We start from the raw sequence: 23464 nt of genomic DNA, 5'->3' as shown, positions 1-23464 counted from the left end.
TGGGTCCGTGGCAAAAGCTTCTACGAGACATAATGGATACAAAGGTAATGCTTGCGGGCTAGATGTCACGACTAGGGAAATACACTGAGATTTGATTCTGTCCGAATACTTCGAAGGTATTTGAGCGGGATGGTTACTGCCATAATGAATATGAGTGCAAGACATGCTCGCTGTTGGAGGGAGAGCGAAAATGAAACGCTTTGTGGGCGCTCATGAAATAGTAGACGGACTACAATACATCAATATTGACTCTATGTTATTTGCAAGGTTTCAAATAGCTTTACAGTGATCAGTTTGCAAAAACCAAGATCGTCGAAGCGATATATGCGATCGGGAGAGTGAGAAGGAAAGACAGGAAATTGGATCATGCGCTTGTGCAGGCTTGCGTTTGATGACGAAGGCACGACACAGGAATTGAAGAAGAGAAACAGGCATAAGATGGAACAAGAGCGTAAAGAAGAGATGACAGGAGAGAAACATTGAGACTACTCATAGATACACACCACTAGAAGTGCTAAACTCCTTGCCCATGACTATATTTCAGACTATCTGCTCTTCCACCTCACACCCCCGACCCACCTTACCCATCCTTCAACACTCTCCCTCTTATCCACATCCTGTTCTATCCCGCCCTCTTTGATCAACTCTACCGTATAGTACTCTCTCGCCAGTCCCTCGTTACTTGCAAGCCGATGTACGAAACTGTGACAAGCTCTACATAGCCATGCAACGCTGTTCAGCTTATCCTCTGTATGCCAGCCCCTCTTCAGAACACGGTTGTGTGTGGACTTTGGGATGAGGTGGTGGTAAGTCAGTGGTACCCAGTCGCGTCCGCAAAGCTCACACTCCGTTGTACGTGTCAGAGACCAGATGGGTGGGGGTAAAGTAACAGCGGTTATATAGGTCGTCAGGACGGGGGTGAGGAGGTGGTGTTGATCCGTTGTGTCGGAGCTGGCAGGGAGAAGTCCAGACGATTCGAGGGTCTCGATTGCGGTCGGGGTGATGGTGCTGAGTAGGGAGGTGTACGTTGAGGCAGAGAGAGGGGTTGAGTAGACGTCTTGTAGATGAATCGAGTCCTTGAATTTAGAGTATGATAGAGTTCGGAGGTCGGTGGGGAGCTCTGGGAAGATCAAGCTGCTAGTAAACTTCGTGGAGTCAGTTGATGAGTTTCTCGGTTTAGTGGTTTTGAACCATACGTCAATAAAGTCGCCGAGGTCCTCTGCATCGTTCTGTGCAATTGGTTGAGAAGATACGGTATTCGCCTCTGCCTTCTCTGTGCCCTTCTCAGAGACATGGCCATTCCTGCTCTTCGATCCTTTCTTGGCATGTCTCTTCTTTTTGGGTCCCGATTTCTCAATCGGTGCCGTGAGAGCTCTCAAGACCGGCTCGCTCAGGCACTCTCGGAACGTTTCGTAGTTTGACTGCTCGTCAAAGGGTATCTGTTCAGCCATGCTCTAAGTTGTAGTGTGCGACGACCGTGTATCGCAAGGAAGGAAATTGAGGTAACTCCAGCGTTTTGGGGCGCGTGGTTCTAGACATGGCGATGTTCATGTATTGGCGAAGTGATGACGATGTCGTGAAGCTCGCGTTCGTGAGGCGCGACGCGATTGGTGGGGTGAGGCTTACTCAAGGGCGCTTGAAGGGCTGTAGGGGATCGACATACGAACTTATGTCTGCAATACCTAGAAGTTTCGAGACACAGCTGACGATGATTATAGTGGCTGATCCCAAGCGTATCAATGGCAGGGCGTGTGCAAATAGAACTTGTGAAGCTGAAAATTTGCAAAGGGACTTTGTAGCGGCTGTTGTTCATTTACGAAGCACTTAGGGACATCGAGTATGTTTCTTCAGACATGCGAAAGTAATAGTTGTCCATAAGGTTCATCATAGCTGTCCTGGAATATCTAAGCGTCTGGCAAGCTATAATATACCATCTGCTACCTGGTCTCATCATCAAGTCGTAAGAAGCTAGCATCGGCGATCCAATCCATCCGCAGGCCATGCGAAAGACAAGCATTACTCCACATGTGTGTGAGACTTGGAAGTAATGCGTGACAGCCAGCCCGGTGAATCGGACTCTCGAGATGTCCCTGAAAGCTCTCGTGTAAACCTAGGCCTTCTTCTTTCCGCCCTTGGCCAGACGATTTGCCTTGCCCATAGCTTGCTCCCTCCTCCTGCGTTCACGCTCCATGAGCTCAGCCTTCTCCTTGTCTAGCTCTGCGCGCTCCTCCGCCTCGGCCTTCTTGCGCGACGACTCAGCCTCACGGCGCTCCTTGACCAATGCCAGCCGCTCGAGATCTGAGCGCGCCTGGTCCGTCTTGCCCTCCGCATGTAACTTTTCGTATCGCTCCTTGGCCTGTTGCGCCTGGAAGGCCTCGCGCTCGCGGCGGGACAGTTGGGAGACGTCTTGCTGCTTGCCCTTGGGCTTGGGCTTGGTCTCGGCCTCTGGATCGACGGGAGCCTTCGCGGCCTGCGTGCGGGCTTTGGCAGTGTGGTTCGGGTTCGCGGGCATGTCGTCGTCTTCGGAGTCTTCGGAGTCGGTGGGCAGATCGCCGGGCTCTGCGACCTTTTGTGACTTCTTCGCTATCGCGGCTTGCTTGCGTGCTTTGGCGGCTTCGCGGCGCTGCTCACGGGTCATTTCCTCTGCCTCGGGCTTGTCGTCATCGCTGGACTCTTCCTCGGAAGATTCTTCATCGGACTCTTCGTCGACCTTCTCTGCTTGCTCCTGCACACTCGTGTAAGCTGTAGGACGATGACGATGGCGTGGCAAGTACATACACCCCACATGCCCTGGACTTCGCCCTCCGCATTCAGCGGCTGCAGGTCTCGCGAGAACTTCTTGCCACCTCCACGCTTGACCTTGTTGAACTTGCCTCCGCGGCCACGTCCTGCTGAAGACATGGTGTATGTTGAAGTGTGTTGGAGTTTTTTTTGGGTGTAGGATCGTGTGACTACTTCGTTACTCGCACCTACGTGTGGTTGCAAGTTGAGGTCGATAGAAAGAAATGGATGGATGTCGGTGCTTAAGGGAAATGGAGACGACGGATTTTAAATGTGTAAGAGTCTGTACCGTGGAATGTTAGTTTCTGGTTACCGTGGATTCACTGTATTTGAATCTTGGTACTCACCCCAACGACTTCGGTGTAGGAAAAGAGTCACAGGTATGCGCACGGCAACGAAGACCGCCCCGCCAATGACCCCCCGCTAGCGTTGGCAATGATATGGCATGGCCCTCGACTCCTTGCGCATGAGGGGACTGCTTCACAATATGCACTCAGATCTATTCACAGCATCTCAAAAGTCTATTGCTCGACGCGCTGTGTATGCGCTGCCTGGATGTAGTCGTCTACAATTCAACGCTCAGTTACTGCCCCACCATCCCACGTAAATACGTAGTGTTTAATTCGCTGTGCTTGGGGCCAGAGCGTCGACTCGTTAGCGCTGCTTAGTCAGCGCAAATTTCGATTTTGCATACTCACGTCGCGTTCTCCCGCCCTCTTCTGGTTTCCTTACATATAAACTGAAAACCACATTTATCACTCACGCATCTCCTTTCCAATGAGGTTGCCGGAGGGGAAAATGGAGGTAAGAGCAAATTCGGCGTCCGCTTACCCCCTTCTCTTCTGCGATTTTCGCTTGTGGAGCGAAGGTAAATAAATTGGACGGCATATCATTTGAACTGGTGTGATATCTTTGTGATCAACGATGCGTCTTCAATTGATTGAAATATTTATCCAAATATGAAATGTCATCGTCTTTCGATCTTTACCAATAGATTGCTGCGACGGAGTGCTCACACATTGCCACAGCACATTCGATAAGCGGCCTTTCCACTCGACTTAAGCCTCACAACCGCAACAACTTTGCCAGTTGTGTTGCAAAATACGTTCCGATGCAACCATCTAAGCTCGATGCGTGAACGCGCTCGCGGCTTGCACGCGCATTTGGCTGGCTGCTCTCGTCCTTGAAGTACATAGAATTTCTCCCATGAACCCATTACAAAATCAATGAGCGCTGTGGTACCTCGGACGTTAGAGGAGTATCGCCTGTCATTGCAGTTAAAGTGCATGGTCACATTTCGTGGTCACAAATCTCCACATTTTCGATGTATTCTCCGTATTAGAAAGCTTTTCCGCAACAATGCAATTTCCCGCTAAAGGAATCTTAGCAACGTCACTATCAACGACTCGACCCGGATTAACATACTTCGAATTTGGGAGATATACGGTATCTTTCGACAGTAAGAGCATGCGGACGGTAACTTGATCGGTTCAAGCATGAATACGCTATAAACCCAAAAATAGTTGTCATCTTGCTCTGGTTTGGTACGTCCCAACACACCTTGTGGCGTATATATGGACCCTGTCAACCAGTATATTACTCCATTGCTTCACTCGAGAGTCAAGACTGAATCAGTTGAAGAGAAGAGCAAGCAGGAATTGAGCATGCATGTTGTTTTATTCTGTCGTTGCATCGTCATGATGTTGTCTCGCTCTCATATCGTCGAGTTCGTCCATAAGGTGACTCGATGCCCTCCTTACCCCAACTAGTGGGAAGAATGTCCACCCTGGGCTCCCAACTCGGAAGCTAACTCGCTGCCCTTCTTGAACGTGCCATCGGCGTTTCGCTTGAAAGACGTCAGCCACCATATTCAGTGAATCAAACGCACGAGAAAACTTACACCGCTCTCCTCGGTCTTTGTGGTCTGGTGCTCATGCGCAGCATGTCCACCCTGAGCACCTAGCTCGGACGCCAACTTGCTGCCCGCCTTGAAAGTGCCATCAGGGTTACGCTACAACAGTTTTAGTCAATTCTCTCACGGCTCGATTGAGCCAGCACTTACGCCATCGTCCTCGGCCTGGGTCTGATGCTCATGAGCTGCGTGACCGCCCTTAGCTCCGAGTTCCTTGGCGAGTTCTGAGCCCTTGGTGAAGGTGCCGTCGGGATTGCGGTCGGGGTGGTCTGAAGACTATAGCGGTGTCAGTAGGTGATTCGAGATGGAGATATAGTCATATAGAGAGACTTGCCTGCTCCTCATGAGCACCGCCGTGAGAGGCGTGGCCACCCTTGGCGGCGATCTCGCGGAGCTCGTCCTTGGGCAGGTTGGCGAAGTTTGCGGGGTTAGTGGATGCCATTGTGGTGTTGTTTGGTGTTGTTTGGTATTGTTTGGATCAAGAAACTTGGGGGATGAGAAGGGAAGATAAGTGCGTTGGAAAAAGATTCGCTCAGAAGGTGAATATGACAGTTTATATGTCTCTCTCACCTTCCCTGTGACGTATTTGTCGCCAAGAAAGACAAGCGAACATGGCGAAGAGCGACAAGGCAAACACGTAGAAACGCATGCCGACGCAATTCAGCCAACTACTAGCGTTTGATTTGCCAAAGGTGATTAACATATTCATTGCAGCCTGTTCACACCCTTGCTATAAACCTCATAGTGTGGGGCTGTTATATCGCGTCGCGCGGCACACGCGAAGTCCCGTGAACTTTGGCCAATCACGGAGTACTGGCCGATACGCGCTACGACCGCGACTTGACGTCGTGCGCGTGTCGCCCGGAGCTGAGCGTATCACTTCCCGACAACACTTGCACACCACATCATCCACAACCCATCATAACTAATTACTATTTGTGATCATGAGCCTTAAACGAAAAGCTGCTGGAGCTGCGACAGATGCGGCCAAGAAGCCAAAAGCAAATTCCAGCATAACAGCATTCTTTGGTGCGCCAAAGCCCAGCCCAAACGCGAAGTCAACGGCTGCAGCGAATTTCGACAAGAATGCGTGGGTTGCAAAACTCACAGATGAGCAGAAGGATCTTTTGAAGTTAGAATTAGACACCCTGCACGAGAGCTGGTTGCCGCATCTCAAAGACGTGCTCGTCAGCCCGCAATTCTTGGAATTGAAGAGGTTTCTGAAGAGCGAGTTGAGTAGTGGGAAGACCGTGTTCCCGCCGATGAACGATGTGTATTCATGGTACAACCTTACACAATCCGATCTGGTACCAGGCACTCGCTGATGATCATTCGCAGGTCGCGACACACTCCACTCAACACGGTTAAAGTCGTAATCACAGGTCAAGACCCCTATCATGGACCCAATCAAGCTCACGGCCTTTCCTTTTCCGTCCGCCCACCCACGCCGGCACCGCCGTCTCTCCAGAACATTTACAAGGCACTTAAAAAGGACTACCCTGACTACCAGCCCCCACCAAACAGAGGTGGCCTCCTCACGCCATGGGCGGATCGTGGTGTCCTCCTGCTCAATACATGTCTCACTGTCCGTCGCGGAGAAGCCAATTCGCACTCGGGCAAGGGCTGGGAGCTTCTGACACAGAAGGTCATTGATACGGTTGTGAAGGTGCGAAACAATGGCGTAGTGTTCTTGGCTTGGGGCACACCTGCACAGAATAGGACGAAGGGTATCCCAGTGGACAAGCACTTGATCCTGAAGAGTGTGCACCCAAGCCCGCTGAGTGCAATGAGAGGTTTCGTAAGTACTGCTAAGAGGAATGTAATCGCGAATGCTAATAGGTGTAGTTCGACTGTCATCACTTCACCAAGACAAATGAGTGGCTCGTACAGCGTTATGGAAAGGACGGCGGTATTGACTGGGACCTAAGCGCAACACCCAAAGAGAACGGCGCACAGATCGAGAAGAAGGACGAGTCGAAGACGGAGAAAAAAGACAAACCGAAGGTAGAGAAGAAAGTCGAGCCCAAGACTGACAAGCAGGAAGACACTGAAACTGATCCCAAGGAAGAACAGAAGACCGAGGACCAAGATGAGTCTGATTACGAGTATTGAGCTTTGAAAAAATGCCATCAAAAGTAGGAAAGCGATTCTTTTGGTGTATGGCGTTCAGCTTTCTGTTGACAGCTACGATTGTCCGTTGTCTTAATTATCGCTTTTGCTGACCATCGATGGAACTCGGGCGCACAAGTCTGCGCTTATCTCGGCGTTGCGTTTCAATTTTGTCGTAATCTATTCCGTGTTGTTATTCGGCGTCTGTTGGGAATTTGATGTCTTACAGAACATCTTTTCGGCAACGAAACTATGCCTTTTTCGGTATGTAGGCTATTTAAATTGCACTTTTATCCCAAAACATTTCATGATCTACAACGAAAATAATGTCCTCGAACTCACACACAACGAGAGAGACGAAGATGTGTACAAAGCTGCATTACTCTTTATCCAAACTGTCAAGTACAGCGCAAAATAAGGGTATAATACACAAAACCGGGTCTAAATGACATGTTTCTAAGACAGAGAGCAAACCAGCTCAGAATGAAACATGAACGCCATAAAGATGCAAAAGACACTCGAATCCAACCTCCCAAAGGCAAGCGAACAAAGCTAGTGATGAGAACTGCCGAACGAAATGATATGTAAGGGACACACACAGAAAATGTGTACCAGCAACCAGTAGAAGACATAAACAGTGTTACAACCGCATTCGACTGATCATCTCTCGTGACTCGGCCTCAGAGAGTTCTCTACCGTTGATGTTGATGCAGCCCTCTTCAACTTGTATAAGATCAGGTTTCACTAGACTATCATGAAGGTTTTTCAAGAAAGCGAGGAGGTTTTCTTCAAATGTGACGTATGGGTTATTTTCTCGGGCTCGTTCTATAGCTTGGAGGGTGGACTGAGACGGACTTTGAGGTAAAATCTGTATTTAGTCAGCCACATGGTCAATTCCGATAGACTAGGGTTGGTTACCTCGTCAATGAACCGGCGCTTGATTCGTGTCCAGTCATGATTCTGTTTGTGGGTGTTGTCCTCGTTGCAGAACAACGTCCGCATAGCCGTCATAAGGACTCCTTCCTGGTCGGCGCCTGGGCAGCCAAACGCAAATATCGTGTTGAATGTGTCTTCTCCATGCGCACCATTGCGAAGGTACTCGTCTATCACGGCCTGCAGCATGAATTGTCCCGCCAGAGTATACCAGTCATTGGTCGGTAACCAGTCGTCGTCAAGATCGACTCTCGCAGCCGAAAGTTCCATAAAGAGTGGGAGTAAACAGTGGAGCGAAGGCGTTCCAGATACATCGGAAATATATCTCCTGCGGTCTACAGGCATATCCAAGGTAGAGGCAAGCCTTGTGCGGTTGTTCAACAACGTGGCATCTGATAGTGGAAATTCTTTCGGAGTGTCGAAAGATTGCTGCACAGCTGGAGACTGTTTAGTGTGGTGATACCAATGATCGCCTCGTAGCTTGTTTTGGTCTCGAAGGGCTTGCAGTGCTTCTTCGTTGGTCCAAGTCTTGTCGTGGTTCAGTCGATGAGTAAAGACTAGCACGAATTGCAGCAACTTGGATCGAAATGCTGTTTGCCCATCGAGCCGACGACCATGATGTCTGTGTTTGAGAAGTGTTCTCCAATCTACATATCGAGGTCAGAACACGCCGCGGGTCACAGAGTAGTTGAGAGCTACTCACCGACGGTCATGGTAGTCAGAGCACTCGGTAAGTCGGACTCGAAGGGGTTGGAGCGGCGTCTCCACTCAAACAACGAGTCAAGGGTTTTGTAGACCAGAAAGTCCAAAATTGTCCGATCAACATCAAGTTGGTCATCGTCGTCGATGTCCATACGGCGGGTGAGAGTGAAGAGGCCGTCCAACGGTTCTCCGTTGCTGCCATAGTGGTTCGCCAGCGTATCCATCAGCTCTCTCTCCAAGTCTCGCACTTCAGAGCCGGGCATATCCGGGTCTGGCATGTCGGAGTCTGGCATGTCTGGGTCGTGGTAGCGCTGCGCAGTCAACATGCTAGCTAAATGAACCAGGTGACAAGAGCCCAAGCCAAGAAACGGAAACGACAGTCAAGAAGCAAAGGCACGAGGCGGCTAGAATAGAAGCTGCGCACCAGGCAGCTAGCAAACGACTTATAGGGGAGCAGACCGCTACTTTATATGCAGGTACAAGCAGGCAGAAGAGACGTGCGTCACGCGTGCATTTGATGCGTCTGGCTTTGTTGTGTGCTGGGCTGTCTACAGAGGAGTGCGTAACCGAAGACTAGGAGACTAGGAAACTAGGATTAGACGCGAGATAGCCGCGAAGCAGAAACAGACGGAGCGTGGAACAGGAGGGTGGACATGGCGTGTCGCGTCCACGGCTGTTGGCGGGATCGAGGGCGCGCGCAGGCAGACTGCGTTGGCGGGACGGTGGATGGTGTTCTGGTCGCGTTTGAGGTGAGGGAGGCCGAGAGGGGCGATCTGCACGACATGGTCCCCGCTCCCGCACCCAAGCCACGCCTCTCACCCGACCAAGCCCACCACGCACCCGCACCCGCGCAACAGCCGGCTGGAACATGCTCCCCAGTCCATGGCAGCCTGTGCGCGACGACCATGCTGTCCAAAAAGTCGTCGCTGTTGTTTTCATCCTACACTAACTGGTCGCCGCTCTACTACAGCCACACGTCGTCGTCGCCGCCCCAGAAGTCATGCCGTCATGCATCCTCGCCCGCGCAACAACGCCAGACGCGCAGCTATGCCTCGCACAGGGACGGCCATGGGCCTGACCTGCTGAACTGGCCTGCTCCCGTGCACCCGCACAAGACGCCCACGCCCTACCAGATCCTGCGCTGCAGCAAGGGCGACAGCTACACCAAGAACCACTTCTACGCCCTCGTCAAGCTCTACCACCCGGATCGCTGCCACCCCACGTCGCCTGCCGCCCAGCTGCCGCTCCATGTGCGCCTCGAGCGATACCGCATGCTGGTCGCTGCCCACGACATCCTGTCCGATGTCGAGAAGCGCAAAGCCTACGACGCCTGGGGCCACGGCTGGGTCGGTCACCACAACACGCCCACCCCGCACAACCCCTACGACTGGGACTTTGACCGCCGCCGCTGGGCCACCGACCCGCGCAACAACGCCACCTGGGAAGACTGGGAGAGGTGGCACCAGGAAAACGACGGCACCAGAGACTCCTCTCCCCGCACCATCCAGATGTCCAATGTCGCTTTCATGAGCTTCCTCTTCGCTCTGGTCAGCGTGGGCGGTGTCATGCAGGGCACGCGCTTCAACGCCTTCAACAGCTCGGTGATTGAGCGGAGGGACGCCGTCCACAAGGATGCAGTCATGCAGTTGCGTAGGAGCAAGCATGCTACTATGAACGGGGACCGCGATGAGCGAGTACGCACCTTCCTGGAGCATAGGGAAGCGCAGCTTGCGGGTGACGACTCCTATCATAGATTGCTCCCTCCAGCAGATACTTGCGCGGTTGTAGAAGTGAGGAGGCAGTGAGCAGCCCACAGCATGATGAATATTTCAACTTTCTTTTTAAACATGTCGAGAGCACATTTTGGTGCTAGGGTTGATTTCATGTCATTGCTCGGAATCGTCAAGAGCACATTCTGGTGTACATCACGACTCATGTGACGGGCGTTGAAAGGGAATTTTGGATGCATATTTTCTGAAAACTCTTAAGAGGATACAATTGGTATAAATGGGCGTTTGGGTTAAACAACGTGGATATTCGATACCATCATAACGAGCTTCGATGGAGTTTGCAATGTCATTGCATGACTACCAAATATCCCCTCTCCTTGAATGACTATAACCACAAACTCGAAAAATGAAAGTAAACACGATTGTAGCTTTGTCGGCTCAAGTCTTCAAATGAATTCTACTGTTTAGTTCCATCTGCTTCGCGCCATTCCATGTTCGCTTCCGGTGTCGTTTCACTCTCCTCATCACCCAATAAGCGCACCTTCACCATGGAGGAAGAGGGTCTAGAGGATGAGAAAATTGCTTCTTTGGGAAGTTTCCACAGAGCTGTAGATTACTGGGCTACAGGAGGGGCAAAGATCAGGGGAGGGGCTGGGGACGAGGGGCAACCACCCTCATCCGACCTGGCCTATTCACTACACCCTCATCCTCCGTCCAGCTGTAGAGGAGCAGACTGTCTCAACAAATAGCATACATAGGTGTCAATGGTAAATGCAATCCATGTCATAAATGTTCTCTTTCAAATTCGGAACTGTGTTGGGCTATACATCTCTCATTATATACCAAAATGACGAACAAAAACACCTTGTAACGCCCCTTTTAGCCGTGTTGATCTTTCGGCGAAGACGTCGTCATGAAATGCTAAAGGAAATCGCTACGCAAAAGACAGATACACTCCAAGTTCACAACTCGTCGTGATCCTCCTCAACCACAGCCTCCTTGGCAGCACCGGTGGCTTCTGACGCCGCCGACTTGACCGACTTGGTCGCCTCGTCGACAACCTCACCAGCCTTCTCTGTCGCACTCGAGGCAACGGATCCAGCCTTGTCGGTCGCGCTCGAGACAACCGATCCAGCCTTGTCGGTCGCGGCCTCGGCACCCTCCTTGACCTTCTCACCGCCCTCCTTGGCCTTCTCGGTCGCAGCAGCGGCCTGCTCGGCGAGCTCCTCCTTCACGGCCTCGGCTGTCTCGGCGATGACAACTGCGGCCTTGTGGGTGCCGTTCTCCTCAATGAACTTGGCAAGATCCTCGACGGTCCGTGCGCCAGAGTAGTCAATTGGCGAGTCCTTCTTACCGGCAGCGAAGAGCTTGATGGTAGGGAAGCCCTGAATCTCATCGGGGACATCGTTGAGTGTGGCATCAACCTTGGCAATTGTAACGTGCTTGGAGACTTCGCCGGAAGCGTATAGCTGGCCAAGCTCCTCGTACTTGGGAGCAAGAGCCTTGCAGTGTCCACACCACGGGGCGTAGAACTCGACAAGAACATCCTTGTCGTTCTCGATGACAATGTCCTTGTAGTTCTTGGCGACGATGACGGTGACGGGTCCATCGTTGGACTCGGGGATGGGCTCAGACTTGATGCTGGGCTCGGCCTTGCCGGACAGGAAGTCGTCGACGAAGGCACCAATGTCCTTCTCAGTGATCTTGGCATCCTGGTCGTATGGGTACTTCTCGTTCTTGTCTGTGCGCTGGATAGCGAACGCGGGCCATGTGCCGGGCTTCAGGTTGAGGTTGCCCGCGTGCTGACCGAAGGCGCCAGCGTCGATGGTGGCGAAGTTGATGGCACCCTTGTGCTTGAGGGCAAGGGGCTTCAACTCCTTGGCCAGCTCGGCACGCTCCTCGGGTGTCTCAGCGAAGATGTAGGCGAGGGGAAGGCCAGCGGCCATGTATCCGCTGTATGTCTCGGGGCCGACCTCGCCGACGAGGGGAGTGGCGGCAACTGTGGCGAACTCCTTGATGGCATCGACAGAGAATGTCTCGGTGAAGACGTCCTTGCCGTCGTCAAAGGACTTGTACAGGACTAGGCCTGGCTGCTTGACACCCTCGGCCTTGGCAAGAGCGGCGTCGTTGGAGGCGCCGAAGAGGTAGCTGTCGCGGAGGCCGTCGGCGACGGTGGTGAAGGTCTCGTTGGAGGCCTTGTCGTCGGCGGCGAAGTAGGCAACCAAGACGACCTTGTCGGCCGTCTTGAACTCCTCGAGCGTGGCCTTGGTCACGTCGGAGACGGCGGGGAGGTTCTGCTTGGTCATGTACGAGATCAAGCTGTCGGCCTTGCGCTGGCCACCGTAGGGCGAGATGTTGTCGAGGCCGCGGAAGACCTTGAGCGTGGGGTAGCCCTCGACACCGTACTCTTGGCAGAGATCGGCCTCCTCTGTGCAGTCAATCTTGACGAGCTTGATGTCCTTCTCCTTCAGCGTCGTCGCCGCCGTCTCGTACTCGGGGGCGAGGGCCTTGCAGTGGCCGCACCATGGCGCGAAGACTGTCCATGTTGTCAGCTCGGCAATCGGGCTGCGAAGCTCGGCGCGGCAGGGGGAAGCTTACACTCGGCGAGGACCAGGTCGTTCTCCTCGATAAACGACTTGAAGTCGTCCGTCTTGAGCTGCTTCACGTCCGACGCAGCAGCAACGGCCGCAAAGAAGGCGGCGCAGATGGTCGTGTACTTCATGATTGCGGAGGGTGGAGTGGACAATGGGTGGTGTGCAAGGTCGAGGTGGGTTGGGAATCCTCTACGGCGATGGGGAGAAGGCGTGGCAGGAGCAGAGAGCGACCTTTTTATGTGAGGTGGAGCTCGTGGCGGGAGCTGTTAACACGGTTGCGCTTTCACCTAGCGGCGCCAAGCACGATTGTGGGACAATGCCATGCGCCTGCAGTTTAGGACACGTTGAAAGGCTGGCTTCGATCCCTGCCCGCATTTCAGCCGTCCGCGTTCCCACCTCGTGTCCAACGTTTCGCTCTCACCTGTTCGCTATGCAGGTACTCTACACTGTGCCCGCTCTGGGTTAGCTGCTCAGTCCTGCATGCTGCCCTGGTACATTGTTAATATATGCTCCGTTCCCTTCCTGGCCATCCGCAATCAAAGTCAGAGCAACCCGTCGAGGCCAGGTGTTCTCTAACTCGATGCTTATTGCTGGAAACTTTTCAATTGCGCCTTTCCGTCGACTTGTTAGCAGAACGACCACATCAATTGCAGCTCGACGCGACCGCAGAAATAGCATTCATAGTTTCAACACCGATTGCGTCACATAAATCTAGTACATAGAGAATCGAGAACCTTGAATTAGAATTTGCACATTTCCTACAAAAACAGCTGGTTATAATAAGCAAAAGTCCGTGTTTGTTGATGCACGACTCCGAACTTTCCCCATCGCCTAATGGTGAAGTCACTCGAGGCGTGGTTGATGAAACGTTGACAATTCAAGTAGTCTATGTGGGCTGTGCACCACGGACACGGAAAACTATGATTTCATAGTCAGCTGATACAACCGACCCAAATTCACCTGGGACTACTTACACAAGCTTTGAAACAAGACGAGCAGAGTCTGAACAACATCTTCCATATTTTCATCATCAAGAAAAGTCCAAGGTTCGCTATGAAGAGGTTTAACACTTGCCGAAACATATTATAGAAACATTTTCACATATGATATCGCTTTGTAGCCATCTCTTCATGGTTATCAATATACATGAATTTATACTATATACAGGTCGAGGTATTTGAACATCTCAATTTCATCATGCGATTGTCTTGACCACGATTGACATTACTTGACATAAATATACAATGTTCGTCCAAGTCTTCGTTATATATACATTGTCGTGGTTCTCATCCATCTTCTGATGATAGCAGTCAGTGCTTAGTTACCAGGCCACCAGATTTGGTTGTTGGTCTCCTCGGCTGTATCGAACACCAGTTCACTAGACGAGTTGGCTGGCCTGTCCGGGAAGGTGTTTGCAAGACCAGTCCAGGTCTTCAAGTTGGAAACCTCGACGCTAGAATCGTCGCCGACCCAAAGGCCAAAACCGACACTGTCAAGGCGAGCAGGATAGATGCGAGTAGTGAGCCAGAAGCGGTCCTGGAAGATGTTAGTGGGAGCACAGGCATACGCAATAGTCGCACAAAGTGAGGTTGGGACTTACATTGATGAAAATTTCGACGAGCGAACCATCCACGAACACGTGCATGTTCAAGGCCTCCTGCGTTCCATTGCAGAAAGTGTAGGGATAGTGGTACCCAATCATTGTGTAGTTGGAGAACTCCTCAATGGTGGAGGACATTGAGCGATCGACATTGAGAGTGTAGTTCTCGGGGCTATACCAGATGGTAGTGTATTCCTCACCTCCTGGACTGGCGGCGATGGTGAGACCAGCAGGGCCCGTAAGGTTGCTGAGCGAAACTTCCAACTCCATGTGGTAGCTACCCTGTCCGATCATCACGCTGCTGTTGTAGCTGTCGGCAGTAGTATACTCTTGCTCATGGCTGCCTTCACGAAGGCCTTCAACAACATCTGGAAGAGGGCGAGCACCCAGTGTATAGCCCGTGAATGAGCCGTCGCCGTGTTCAACAACACGGGTGTTACCCTTCGTTGTCAAACCTCCGTCGGCGTTGACAAGATTCGATGTCTTGATGACGTACATCTCTCGCGGGATAGCCATGGCGCCTTGGTAACCTGCCTGGTTGATAGCGAAGTTGTTGTTGTCCTCGTTTGCCCATCCCCATTGGACACGACGGTTGTTCTTGGTGTCATTGAAGCTGGTAACAGCATACAGAAGACCAGAGTCAATGGCTCCGCCAGCCAGAGGAGTGAACTCGGCAGATCCATTTTCACGCCTGGTGACCTGACCCTCATTCCATAGGCCCCATTGCGCACGGGGATGCCACGTCAGGTTACCACCTTCGGTACCCATAAGAACGTAGTAGTGGACATCACCATCCTCGTCGTTCAACGAGAAGAAGTTAGACCTAGATAATCAGCGACGCGCCATAGGTTGCAGAATAAGATCCAACTTACACTTCGAAGTTGAAACCATAGGTACCCGTCTCAAGTAGGGAGCCCAATGTCTCGTTGCGATCTGGCTCCCACAAGGCGCCCAAGAAGGTCCAATCTGTCAGGTTCTTTGCTGGAGCACTGTACAACGGAATGCGACCGCCTCCACCCTCACCCTTGATGCCGGAGCCCAAAACCATATACCAGTGAGGTTCATCTTGACCGAGTACAGCATCCATCTCAGGCCAAGGCTCGAAGAATGGGTCTCTCCAGCCTGTGATGTTCCAACCTTCTGGTGGGTTCGAAAGAACGGGGTTTCCCGCGTACTGCTCCCAGGTATCACCGCCGTCGTGCGAGATGACGAAACTCTGCTTTTCAGTTGACTTGATGTAGGGAAGCTGCCAGTTGGTGGGCAGATATTGAACCGATGTGTAAAATGCGATAAGTGTTCCATCTTGCTCGCCTTGAAGGTTGTATGGCTGAGCACTGCCACTGAAGATGCCGAGACCATAATAAGAAGAGTTTCTCGAATCTGGGTTGGGTCCAGTGCCAACTGATTGGGCTTGCTGGTCCTCCCAGCCTCCTACATCTGTCCAAGTAATCAAATCTTTGGAAGTTGCGTGACTATGTTTGTTAGTGAGGAATTTCAAAGCTGAGATCACACCACTTGCCCCCAAGAGATGTTGCCCCAATTGACGTGGTTAGGGTGCCATTGGTAATGCAAATGGTACACATCCCTCGTTGGATCATAAAGCATGCCACAAGGATCCTATCAAATGTCAGTTTGACCGCCGGCAGATACATGTCCGCTCAACAACTTACATTCATCCATCCAGCTGGCGCAATGAAGTGATAGGTAGGTCGCCATCTTGTGAACAGACTGTTGTTGCCAAGAGTCTGAACGATGTCGGCAGTGAGGACATCAGGTACCGCTGGGCCACTTCCCTGCGCAATGGCAGATGGAAGAGACCCGAGCACAGAGCTCAACAGTGGAAGAGACCAATGCATTCTCCTAGAAGAGAGATCTGGGAGAGGAGGCCACAGTTTTGGATGAATATCTGGGAAAAGATACGGGAGCTGTGAGAGCTTTATATGATCTTGAGCGAGCTCCAAGCGAAATTTGCCAGCTCAAGAAACTAAGTGTATTCCACTATGCCATCATGGCCCGACCCAAAAGATTTGGCACCGAGCAAGTGGATCTGGGAAGCTTAGGACGCAGTCGCTTGTCATCAATCCCCGCACTCGTGTCTCCCCACAGCGGCAGTAAGCGTAGATGCAGATTTTGAACACGAATAACTGGACTAGGACGAAAGCCTCTTGTGTAATCGATCGACGCCATCTGTATTGGTGCAAGTATATACGACTTTGGGGTAACGGAGTTCCCTCCGTACTGCTGGCGTGCAGACGAAGACTCTTCTAGACATTGATCAAGCTGAGAGTCGTTGTAATGGACCTGGTCAAGCAATCACCGAGAAAGGCCCCATGTACGCTGGGGCTCAGTGGAGTCCGAGGATTCCTCCGAGAGCGCCAGCCTCACTGCGAAGCTTGACGGAAAGGGTTAATGTGGTCCGGGGAGGTGTGGGGAATCGGAGCACTGGAGCGCTGATGACAAAAAGCGCGAAATAGCTACGATATCAGGTGATGGTCACGAAAAAGGAAGTCAAATTCCATGCTTGATGCAAATATCTGCCGGCAAATGTGGATAAGAGGTGTGGTTGATGCTAAGCAGTGCCAAGGCTAGTCTTACGTCATGGACCCATGCTGTCACGTGCTTCGCAGCGATGTGTCCCAAACGCGAGCGGCACCGTTGGACAACCAGTGTGCAACTCGATCCACTACCGGTAGGGCTGTTGTGGCTGTCTCAAATGGACGTTGTCATCCTTTCCTGAGCTTCACGTCAGCGGACAAGACTGCGCTATGAGTCGCCTGAAGCTCTACGTAGCGGTAATACCGCCCTAGTACTGCCCGTGGACTGAGGATGCTCACACTCATAGGGCTCGGCCGTCATGGCCAACGTGGTGCTACTGCGCGCCTACTACGAGCGACCAAACTTTTACTCGGCCGCTGTCTACATCTCGCAGAGCACCGGCTCCCTTATGTTCCTGGTCAACCTCATGCTCATCGGGGCAGCGAGCTTCGGCTATGCGCTCCAGCGACTATTCTATGGCGCCCTCCGCCCCATCGAGACGGAGCAGCTGTACGACAAGGCATGGTTCGCCGTTAGTGAGACGCTGCTGGCCATGACCATCTTTAGGGACGACATCGGCATGTGGTTCTTCGCAATGTTTCTCTGTCTGCTTGCCGGGAAAGTGTGGCAGTGGATCGGTGAGGGAAGGGTCGAGTTCTTGGAGCAGCAACCGCCCGCCAACCCGAAGCTTTTTCACGCCCGTCTGATGAGCTCGCTGCTCCTATCCGTTGCCTTTGACGTCTTCATGATGCGGTACTGCGTCGACTCGATCCTGTCAGATGCGCGTCCAGGTGTCATGGTCATGTTCGGGTTCGAATACGTCCTCCTAGCAATCGCATCCGTCTCGACCCTGCTACGATATTCGCTGTCGCTCGTCGAAATCGTCATGACCCAACGCCAGGAGACGGCACGGGATGAGGCTCGAAGACTTGCAAGAGAGCAAGCGCCTGCTGAGACCGCCGACGACGCTGAAGACGACGAAGACGAGGGGGATGTTGCTGGCTGGGAGGAGAAGGGCCGCTGGGTCTTTTATTTGGATCTCATGACCGATTTCATCAAGTCGGTTGTGTACCTTGGTTTCTTCATGATCCTCATGACTTTCTACGGCATACCCATTCACATCATGAGAGATCTTTTCATGACTATTCGCTCGTTCGTAAAGAGAGTCCACGACTTCGTCCAGTATCGAAATGCGACCCGCGACATGAATACTCGCTATCCGGACGCCACAGCAGAAGACCTCGAGCGGGAGAATACGTGCATTGTTTGTCGTGAGGAGATGCGGCCATGGGCACAACCTGGCGCAGAAGGCGCGCAACCCCGTCGACGGATGGACGAACGGCAAAGAGCGAAGAAGCTCCCATGTGGCCACATCCTACACTTTAGCTGTCTCAGGAGTTGGCTCGAACGACAGCAGGTGTGTCCCACTTGTCGACGACCGGTTCTCTCGCAGCCGGCATCGCAGAACGCACAGCAAAACAACCAGGCAAATCCCAGACAGCAGAACCAACCAAATCTTCAAAACCAGGGTGCACTCGAAGCGCTTCTTCGTGGGAATTTGCAACCAGGCGTGGCCGGACACCAGGCCCAACCGGCTCAGCCTGCTCCACAAGGCGCACAGCAAAACAGGCCAGGGGGTAACATGCGCGTCTTCAACCTTGGCCCCTTCAGGATCGCGTTAGGTAACATCCGTCTACCACCAGGCCAACAAGGCAATCCCGATGAAGTGAGAAATGCTATCGACCAGCTTCGACAGCAGGCCACTCCAAACCAAGTTGTGCAGAATGCGATCCAGCAAAACCAAACCCATGCTCGGATCTCGCCCTCCACACAAGGCTCAAGTTTCAATCCTCTCATGGGCCCGATTCCAGGCGCTTTCGCCCAACATCCTGCGGACATACAGTCGGATATACTGCGTACGCAGCAGAATATCGTCGAGTCGCTACGTCAGCTCAACGCGCAGCACGAGCAACTTGATATAGTTCAAAGGCTTCTTGGTGAGCTCAACAGGCTTCAGCAGGTATCTGGTGGTACTGCAGTCATCGGCCAGGGAGCTCTACCTATCTCACCTCCAGGTCCGCAACCTCTTGGCACCTACAATCCGCAAGCATATCTCGCAAGAGGTCCGGTCCTGAGGCATGGAGATACTGAACTACCCCAAGGCCTTACGCTTCCGGAAGGATGGACATTGAGGTCTATGGCACTCACGCCACAACCAGAACAAGAAAGAGTATCGATTTCAATGCCTCCCCAACTTTCACAACCAGTGACAGAAGCACCACAGTCAGACACCAGTATTGTAAACTCGTCGGCAGAACCCGTGAGCGCGCCAGTCGCAGCTGCAGCATCAGCACCAGCTTCTGCAGATTTACCTGCAAACACATCGTCACAATCTGCCGAGTCCAGTTCTCTGGAATCAAGTTGGAGTTTCGGCAACGTTCCGGAGAGAAATGAAACCGTGGGCTCCAGCTCTGCGGTTGAGGGAAATACCCCAGATGAACAGAATGTGACAAAGCGGACAGTCACCGTGGAAGACGCTGAGGACAACGGCCAATGATTCAACGAACGGATGGGTTCACGAGCTCTGCATTGCATAGCGAGGCGTTTGGGTTTGTGCAGTGCTGCCCTGCATCAAGATAAGGCAGACCGTTTCAATTGCATACAGTAGTACAACGATGTTTGATAACAATGAAGTGATTGTATTCCATTTGACGATATTCTTACATCTAGACTCATTCAATCTGCATCGGGAATATATAACCCAAGCCACCACAACCAGTCGTCTGACCATGTCGATTGTTTTGTTGTCCGCCTGCACCTCGGCTTATACATCCTTCCAGTCAAAATGCCGCATGCGCAAGGCTTCGCTCCATTATCAAACCAGTCAACCATGTCAACCACGTCGCCAACCGTGCACGGAGGCAAAGCTTGTCGAGGGACTAGACCCCGCACTAGACAGGGATGGCGGAACGGTATCGTCCACTCAGAGCGCCGTACTACCCAAAGACTCAACCTCGAGGCGGTGAGGTGCGTCTGACGAGCAGCATGAGGTTGAAACGATGAGCTGGACGTGTAAGGTAGGAAGGTAGCACCCAGTGATAGATGCAGGAACACTCGAGGGGTAATGCAGGGGTCGGGGATGGAGCTCTCGGTAAAGGATCAGGGCAGCCGCTGGCGCAGTCCAGAGTTGAGGGTGCGATGACTCTTTACTCTTACTAGTATCGCGCTTGCGGAGACACTTTTTGTCACCTAGGACCTCGAATCCTCTCTCCTGTGTTTGTTAACTATGAGCCATTGAACACCATGGCAGTCACTACGCGATCTCAGCTCTACCAGGCTGAACAAGAAGGCGAAGTCTCAAGCTGTGTGGCCAATCTTATCCAAGCTTTCACAGACGGGCTCAACATCTTCAAACGACTACGCGAGAGGAGGCGCAAACGCAAGGCGCGAAAACAGCATCCTGAAGTGGAGAGAGTAACGGGCGCAGAGCTCCAACTGAGCGACTCGTTGAAGAAGGGGCCTAGTGAGTTGGCGTTGAGATATGCGCAGTGCTACGGTGCGGTTGGACAGCAATTCGCGTGGGGTGATTGTAAGTCAGAAACGGCTTGTGTGGCGACTGAGTAGATGCTGACCAGTGAGTAGCGGTTGCGCATGCGTCTCTTGCGGAGACGCTGATCCGGTTGAACACAGGGCTGGTCGCCATCATTGCGTCTTTCTTGAATCATGATACTCACAAGGGAAAGAGTTCTTTGAATCTGGATTACAAATCCCTCATAAATCTGTCAGATGATTCGAGAAGACATGCGCTTCAGAGCTTGGATCAACTCTACTACAGACTGAATCGATCACAGTTGTATATGCAAAGTATCGCTCCGCCTGCCTACCCGGGGAGTGGAAGCACAAGGCATCACGAGAGCTCAGGACAAACAGAGAAAGAAAAGAGGAGGCATACATCATCGTCATCATCATCAAGACAACGCTCGACTGGACCAACCGTTACACGCATGCCGGTCAAAAGCTCCAACCATCCACAACTCGTCATGGTAAGACCAAAGATTTTGAAGAAAGGAAGTTCAACAAGCAGCTCGAGTTCCGCAAAGTCGCCTTCCAGAGGTTCGTCCACAACTTCTCCAAGCACTTCGCCCATGTCCTCGCCAGTACAGAAGTACATCACCATGGAGCCGTTGGAGATTCAACCAATCGATTGTGTGATAAAGGGTACCTTGGGAGGGAGAGTTGAGAGACCAAGAGTAGATTCTTTCGACACAGTTCGACCGCAGTTCAAGCACAGCCTCCATACAGCATCGGAACATGTACACCACCCAACACCGAAGTTACCCAATTTCACACCTACGCCGAGAAAACCATCGCCGCAGTCTTCCCCACACCGCGCCAAGCCCCTGCCATCTCTTCCAACAGCAATCTCTCCAATCAAACGACGTCTTGACAAAGCCACGCCGTCGTCGTATACCTTCGCATCCGATAGCACGAAACTTGGCGAGATACCACAACGACACTGGTCAACGCCGTGGGATCAAGAAGAGGCAGAGCGTTTGAATAACGAGGCTGCAATGACTGGGCAGCCGATAGAGGTGGTCATGGAAGATAAATCGAAGACAAAGAAGGGGCTGAGGAGGTTTTTGAAGCGGGGGAATAGCAGTGGAGAGGCTGTCTGAGGATGTAGGTGTGCTGTAACAATTTGTCCGAACATTTCCTATTTTGTTATCTTGAATCTGAGCCTTACTAATGGGGAGGGGACGATGGTATTGTTGTTGCTGCTCAGTGGGTTGTAAATTGGACTTGACCACGACGACGGAGAAGATGTGCGCTGATGGTAACGAGTTACGATGTTATGACCAATTTGATAGGAACAGTATACCCATGCTATATAGCAACAGAATATGAATACCATTTATGAAGATCGAATCGCTCGTTGAACCATAGCGAAAGACTTCCCGCACAAGAGATGAGTCGCTGTTGAGCAGGTGTAAGCTGTGAAGTCTATATTCGTGTGTGCCAATCTCTACTGTGTTTATCTAAGTAATTCCAGAATCCCAGAATCCCTGCAACATGTATTCCATGTAGATTTTCAGACACCAATGGAGCCCACTACCCAAAGCCCTTTCTTCTAGCTAATCATCCGCATAGTGACCTCAACTGTTGCGAATGTACCCGCAGAAACCGGCATAGCCCTGAGCAGTGTCGGGCCCACGCCCCTCCAGAAACCACCCATACCCTCCGCTCTCCACACCTTTGCGAAGCAGTCTCGCATACTCGTGTACTTCATATCCTTGCCAAACCCATCACTTTGCATTTTGCTCTTCACAACGTCGAACGGGTAACTGCTAATCCAGAGCATTTCTCCAGCGAGACCGCCGTAGAATGCGACTTTGGGCATGCTGATCTCATCGCGCTTGATATTGTTGCGTGCCGCATCGGAGTTCATCAGGTACTCAAAAGTGGTAAACCATACGCCATACGCCTGAGCTTCTCTCATGAAAGTAACCGCCGTGCCGCGATACACACCGCCAAGTACACCTTGGTGCGCAGAAAGCTTGCGTACGCAGTCAATGGGACCGTTGTACAGGCGGTTGGCGCCGTGGGGCTGTGTTTGGAGTCGAATACGAATATGCTCGATGGGGCTAGAGAGCACCGTGTTGGCTATTCCGGCAAAAGCACCTGAAGCATAGTATTGCGAGTAAGAAAGTTGTGGTGAGCCAGATGCAGCAACGTTTCGGGCCTCAAATGCTCGTCGAGCGTAATGAAAGCCGCCGAATTGAACGGATACCTAGAACTCCAGTAAGTATGTGGTGACTGAAAGTGTGACTTCCATATCTGTCGGATCAGAACTCTCGAAACAACGGAATTCACTCACACAGGCACCGATTCCAATCAAGGGCGTCAGTGTGCCTTTGTAAAAAGCAAGCGCGCCCTCATTCTGGTAGATCTTCGTCGCAGCATCAAGTGCACCTGAGTACTGCTGTGTCGTCTGAAGTCTGACCTTGACGATATCTTGTCAAGACCCATCAGTCGTTGTTATTCGCGGATTCGAGTAATTACATACCGAATGGCTGACCTGCGCATAGTTAGCACCATATTTGGCATACTATATCTCCAAATTTGACCCAGAAATTTGTCTGTTTCCTAATAATAGAATGGCCCGAAGTAAAACAATCAAAACCGCACACGAAGACAAAAAAACGTAGAACGCCAAAACTTGAACATACCCAACAGCACCTGCGCAACACCCCCAACTGCGCCAGCGAAGAGATCTTTCAACGTTCTCTTGAGCCCATGCTCGGGAGATTCGATCTCATGATCTACTTTCGACATACTTTTCTTCCTCTCTTTCTCTTCTACTAAATGTCTTCACGGTGTCTGAGCTTTTATCAACGCTGCGCACGAGCCCTCTGGAGGGGTAGTTGAAGTAGCTGTCAAAAACTGTTGTTGAGCCTTCGCTCCTCTTTCCGTTAGTAGAACAGAGTTCTCGAAATAGCCTTTTGGATTGCAGGGACGATCGTGGAACAACGAATGTTGTACTTTTAGGATGAGATTATCTCAAAAGAGC

At 51.9% G+C, this 23464-nt stretch overlaps 11 protein-coding genes across 11 annotated transcripts; 4 read left to right on the top strand and 7 right to left on the bottom strand.

Moving 5' to 3' along the window:
• Positions 1 to 262: 262 nt before the first annotated feature.
• On the bottom strand, positions 263 to 1623 carry P153DRAFT_366278 (uncharacterized protein). Its single transcript, XM_033668018.1, has 2 exons — positions 1197 to 1623; positions 263 to 1145 (listed from the first exon to the last, which is right to left on the bottom strand). Exons 1-2 carry the CDS (start codon positions 1449 to 1451, stop codon positions 546 to 548), a joined length of 855 nt encoding a protein of 284 aa, XP_033524155.1. The 5' UTR covers positions 1452 to 1623; the 3' UTR covers positions 263 to 545.
• Positions 1624 to 1826: 203 nt separating this feature from the next.
• Positions 1827 to 3311, bottom strand: P153DRAFT_396112 (uncharacterized protein). Its single transcript, XM_033671454.1, has 3 exons — positions 3129 to 3311; positions 2779 to 3064; positions 1827 to 2725 (listed from the first exon to the last, which is right to left on the bottom strand). Exons 2-3 carry the CDS (start codon positions 2899 to 2901, stop codon positions 2111 to 2113), a joined length of 738 nt encoding a protein of 245 aa, XP_033524154.1. The 5' UTR covers positions 2902 to 3064; positions 3129 to 3311; the 3' UTR covers positions 1827 to 2110.
• Positions 3312 to 4117: 806 nt separating this feature from the next.
• On the bottom strand, positions 4118 to 5377 carry P153DRAFT_366275 (uncharacterized protein). The gene is made up of 4 exons (XM_033668017.1): positions 5028 to 5377; positions 4844 to 4969; positions 4682 to 4792; positions 4118 to 4627 (listed from the first exon to the last, which is right to left on the bottom strand). The coding sequence occupies exons 1-4, from the start codon at positions 5133 to 5135 to the stop codon at positions 4547 to 4549; spliced, it is 426 nt and encodes a 141-aa protein (XP_033524153.1). The 5' UTR covers positions 5136 to 5377; the 3' UTR covers positions 4118 to 4546.
• A 200-nt stretch (positions 5378 to 5577) lies between these two features.
• On the top strand, positions 5578 to 7104 carry P153DRAFT_366274 (uracil-DNA glycosylase). Its single transcript, XM_033668016.1, has 3 exons — positions 5578 to 5975; positions 6032 to 6491; positions 6539 to 7104. Exons 1-3 carry the CDS (start codon positions 5638 to 5640, stop codon positions 6803 to 6805), a joined length of 1065 nt encoding a protein of 354 aa, XP_033524152.1. The 5' UTR covers positions 5578 to 5637; the 3' UTR covers positions 6806 to 7104.
• A 28-nt stretch (positions 7105 to 7132) lies between these two features.
• Positions 7133 to 9175, bottom strand: P153DRAFT_366273 (uncharacterized protein). Its single transcript, XM_033668015.1, has 3 exons — positions 8439 to 9175; positions 7721 to 8382; positions 7133 to 7670 (listed from the first exon to the last, which is right to left on the bottom strand). Exons 1-3 carry the CDS (start codon positions 8761 to 8763, stop codon positions 7443 to 7445), a joined length of 1215 nt encoding a protein of 404 aa, XP_033524151.1. The 5' UTR covers positions 8764 to 9175; the 3' UTR covers positions 7133 to 7442.
• A 167-nt stretch (positions 9176 to 9342) lies between these two features.
• On the top strand, positions 9343 to 10242 carry P153DRAFT_289472 (uncharacterized protein; the record flags this gene model as incomplete). Its single annotated transcript, XM_033663660.1, has 1 exon — positions 9343 to 10242. One exon carries the CDS (start codon positions 9343 to 9345, stop codon positions 10240 to 10242), a length of 900 nt encoding a protein of 299 aa, XP_033524150.1.
• Positions 10243 to 11129: 887 nt separating this feature from the next.
• On the bottom strand, positions 11130 to 13006 carry P153DRAFT_338845 (protein disulfide-isomerase; the record flags this gene model as incomplete). Its single annotated transcript, XM_033665806.1, has 3 exons — positions 12766 to 13006; positions 11427 to 12703; positions 11130 to 11339 (listed from the first exon to the last, which is right to left on the bottom strand). The coding sequence occupies exons 1-3, from the start codon at positions 12887 to 12889 to the stop codon at positions 11130 to 11132; spliced, it is 1611 nt and encodes a 536-aa protein (XP_033524149.1). The 5' UTR covers positions 12890 to 13006.
• A 1072-nt stretch (positions 13007 to 14078) lies between these two features.
• P153DRAFT_290152 (glycoside hydrolase family 32 protein) lies at positions 14079 to 16217 on the bottom strand (the record flags this gene model as incomplete). Its single annotated transcript, XM_033663697.1, has 5 exons — positions 14079 to 14297; positions 14362 to 15184; positions 15234 to 15833; positions 15872 to 15978; positions 16032 to 16217. 5 exons carry the CDS (start codon positions 16215 to 16217, stop codon positions 14079 to 14081), a joined length of 1935 nt encoding a protein of 644 aa, XP_033524148.1.
• Positions 16218 to 17034: 817 nt separating this feature from the next.
• On the top strand, positions 17035 to 19647 carry P153DRAFT_422550 (uncharacterized protein). The gene is made up of 2 exons (XM_033672377.1): positions 17035 to 17153; positions 17204 to 19647. The coding sequence occupies exons 1-2, from the start codon at positions 17127 to 17129 to the stop codon at positions 19451 to 19453; spliced, it is 2277 nt and encodes a 758-aa protein (XP_033524147.1). The 5' UTR covers positions 17035 to 17126; the 3' UTR covers positions 19454 to 19647.
• Positions 19648 to 19920: 273 nt separating this feature from the next.
• On the top strand, positions 19921 to 21823 carry P153DRAFT_314945 (uncharacterized protein). The gene is made up of 2 exons (XM_033664935.1): positions 19921 to 20485; positions 20539 to 21823. The coding sequence occupies exons 1-2, from the start codon at positions 20200 to 20202 to the stop codon at positions 21570 to 21572; spliced, it is 1320 nt and encodes a 439-aa protein (XP_033524146.1). The 5' UTR covers positions 19921 to 20199; the 3' UTR covers positions 21573 to 21823.
• Positions 21824 to 22024: 201 nt separating this feature from the next.
• P153DRAFT_375404 (mitochondrial carrier) lies at positions 22025 to 23229 on the bottom strand (the record flags this gene model as incomplete). Its single annotated transcript, XM_033669584.1, has 3 exons — positions 22025 to 22684; positions 22772 to 22908; positions 23124 to 23229. The coding sequence occupies 3 exons, from the start codon at positions 23227 to 23229 to the stop codon at positions 22025 to 22027; spliced, it is 903 nt and encodes a 300-aa protein (XP_033524145.1).
• Between the last annotated feature and the right edge of the window lie 235 nt (positions 23230 to 23464).

The sequence above is a fragment of the Dothidotthia symphoricarpi genome (assembly GCF_010015815.1).
Source record: "Dothidotthia symphoricarpi CBS 119687 unplaced genomic scaffold P153scaffold_9, whole genome shotgun sequence".
NCBI classification, from domain to species: Eukaryota; Fungi; Ascomycota; class Dothideomycetes; order Pleosporales; family Dothidotthiaceae; genus Dothidotthia; species Dothidotthia symphoricarpi.
Note: the sequence above shows the minus strand (reverse complement) of the source record. Positions and strands in the feature narration are given on the sequence as shown.

Coding starts and splice junctions, on each gene's coding strand:
- P153DRAFT_366273 (XM_033668015.1), bottom strand. CDS start 8,763: ATGTTGACTGCGCAGCGCTACCACGACCCAGACATGCCAGACTCCGAC. Junction 8,383..8,438: donor TCTGACTACCATGACCGTCG/GTGAGTAGCTCT, acceptor CTCGATATGTAG/ATTGGAGAACACTTCTCAAA. Junction 7,671..7,720: donor AGCGCCGGTTCATTGACGAG/GTAACCAACCCT, acceptor GACTAAATACAG/ATTTTACCTCAAAGTCCGTC.
- P153DRAFT_314945 (XM_033664935.1), top strand. CDS start 20,200: ATGGCAGTCACTACGCGATCTCAGCTCTACCAGGCTGAACAAGAAGGC. Junction 20,486..20,538: donor GCAATTCGCGTGGGGTGATT/GTAAGTCAGAAA, acceptor ACCAGTGAGTAG/CGGTTGCGCATGCGTCTCTT.
- P153DRAFT_366274 (XM_033668016.1), top strand. CDS start 5,638: ATGAGCCTTAAACGAAAAGCTGCTGGAGCTGCGACAGATGCGGCCAAG. Junction 5,976..6,031: donor ATGAACGATGTGTATTCATG/GTACAACCTTAC, acceptor GATCATTCGCAG/GTCGCGACACACTCCACTCA. Junction 6,492..6,538: donor TGAGTGCAATGAGAGGTTTC/GTAAGTACTGCT, acceptor TAATAGGTGTAG/TTCGACTGTCATCACTTCAC.
- P153DRAFT_422550 (XM_033672377.1), top strand. CDS start 17,127: ATGAGTCGCCTGAAGCTCTACGTAGCG. Junction 17,154..17,203: donor GCCTGAAGCTCTACGTAGCG/GTAATACCGCCC, acceptor TCACACTCATAG/GGCTCGGCCGTCATGGCCAA.
- P153DRAFT_366278 (XM_033668018.1), bottom strand. CDS start 1,451: ATGGCTGAACAGATACCCTTTGACGAGCAGTCAAACTACGAAACGTTC. Junction 1,146..1,196: donor ACCTCGGCGACTTTATTGAC/GTATGGTTCAAA, acceptor GACTCCACGAAG/TTTACTAGCAGCTTGATCTT.
- P153DRAFT_366275 (XM_033668017.1), bottom strand. CDS start 5,135: ATGGCATCCACTAACCCCGCAAACTTCGCCAACCTGCCCAAGGACGAG. Junction 4,970..5,027: donor GCGGTGCTCATGAGGAGCAG/GCAAGTCTCTCT, acceptor ACACCGCTATAG/TCTTCAGACCACCCCGACCG. Junction 4,628..4,681: donor CAAAGACCGAGGAGAGCGGT/GTAAGTTTTCTC, acceptor ACGTCTTTCAAG/CGAAACGCCGATGGCACGTT.
- P153DRAFT_396112 (XM_033671454.1), bottom strand. CDS start 2,901: ATGTCTTCAGCAGGACGTGGCCGCGGAGGCAAGTTCAACAAGGTCAAG. Junction 2,726..2,778: donor AAGTCCAGGGCATGTGGGGT/GTATGTACTTGC, acceptor ACGAGTGTGCAG/GAGCAAGCAGAGAAGGTCGA.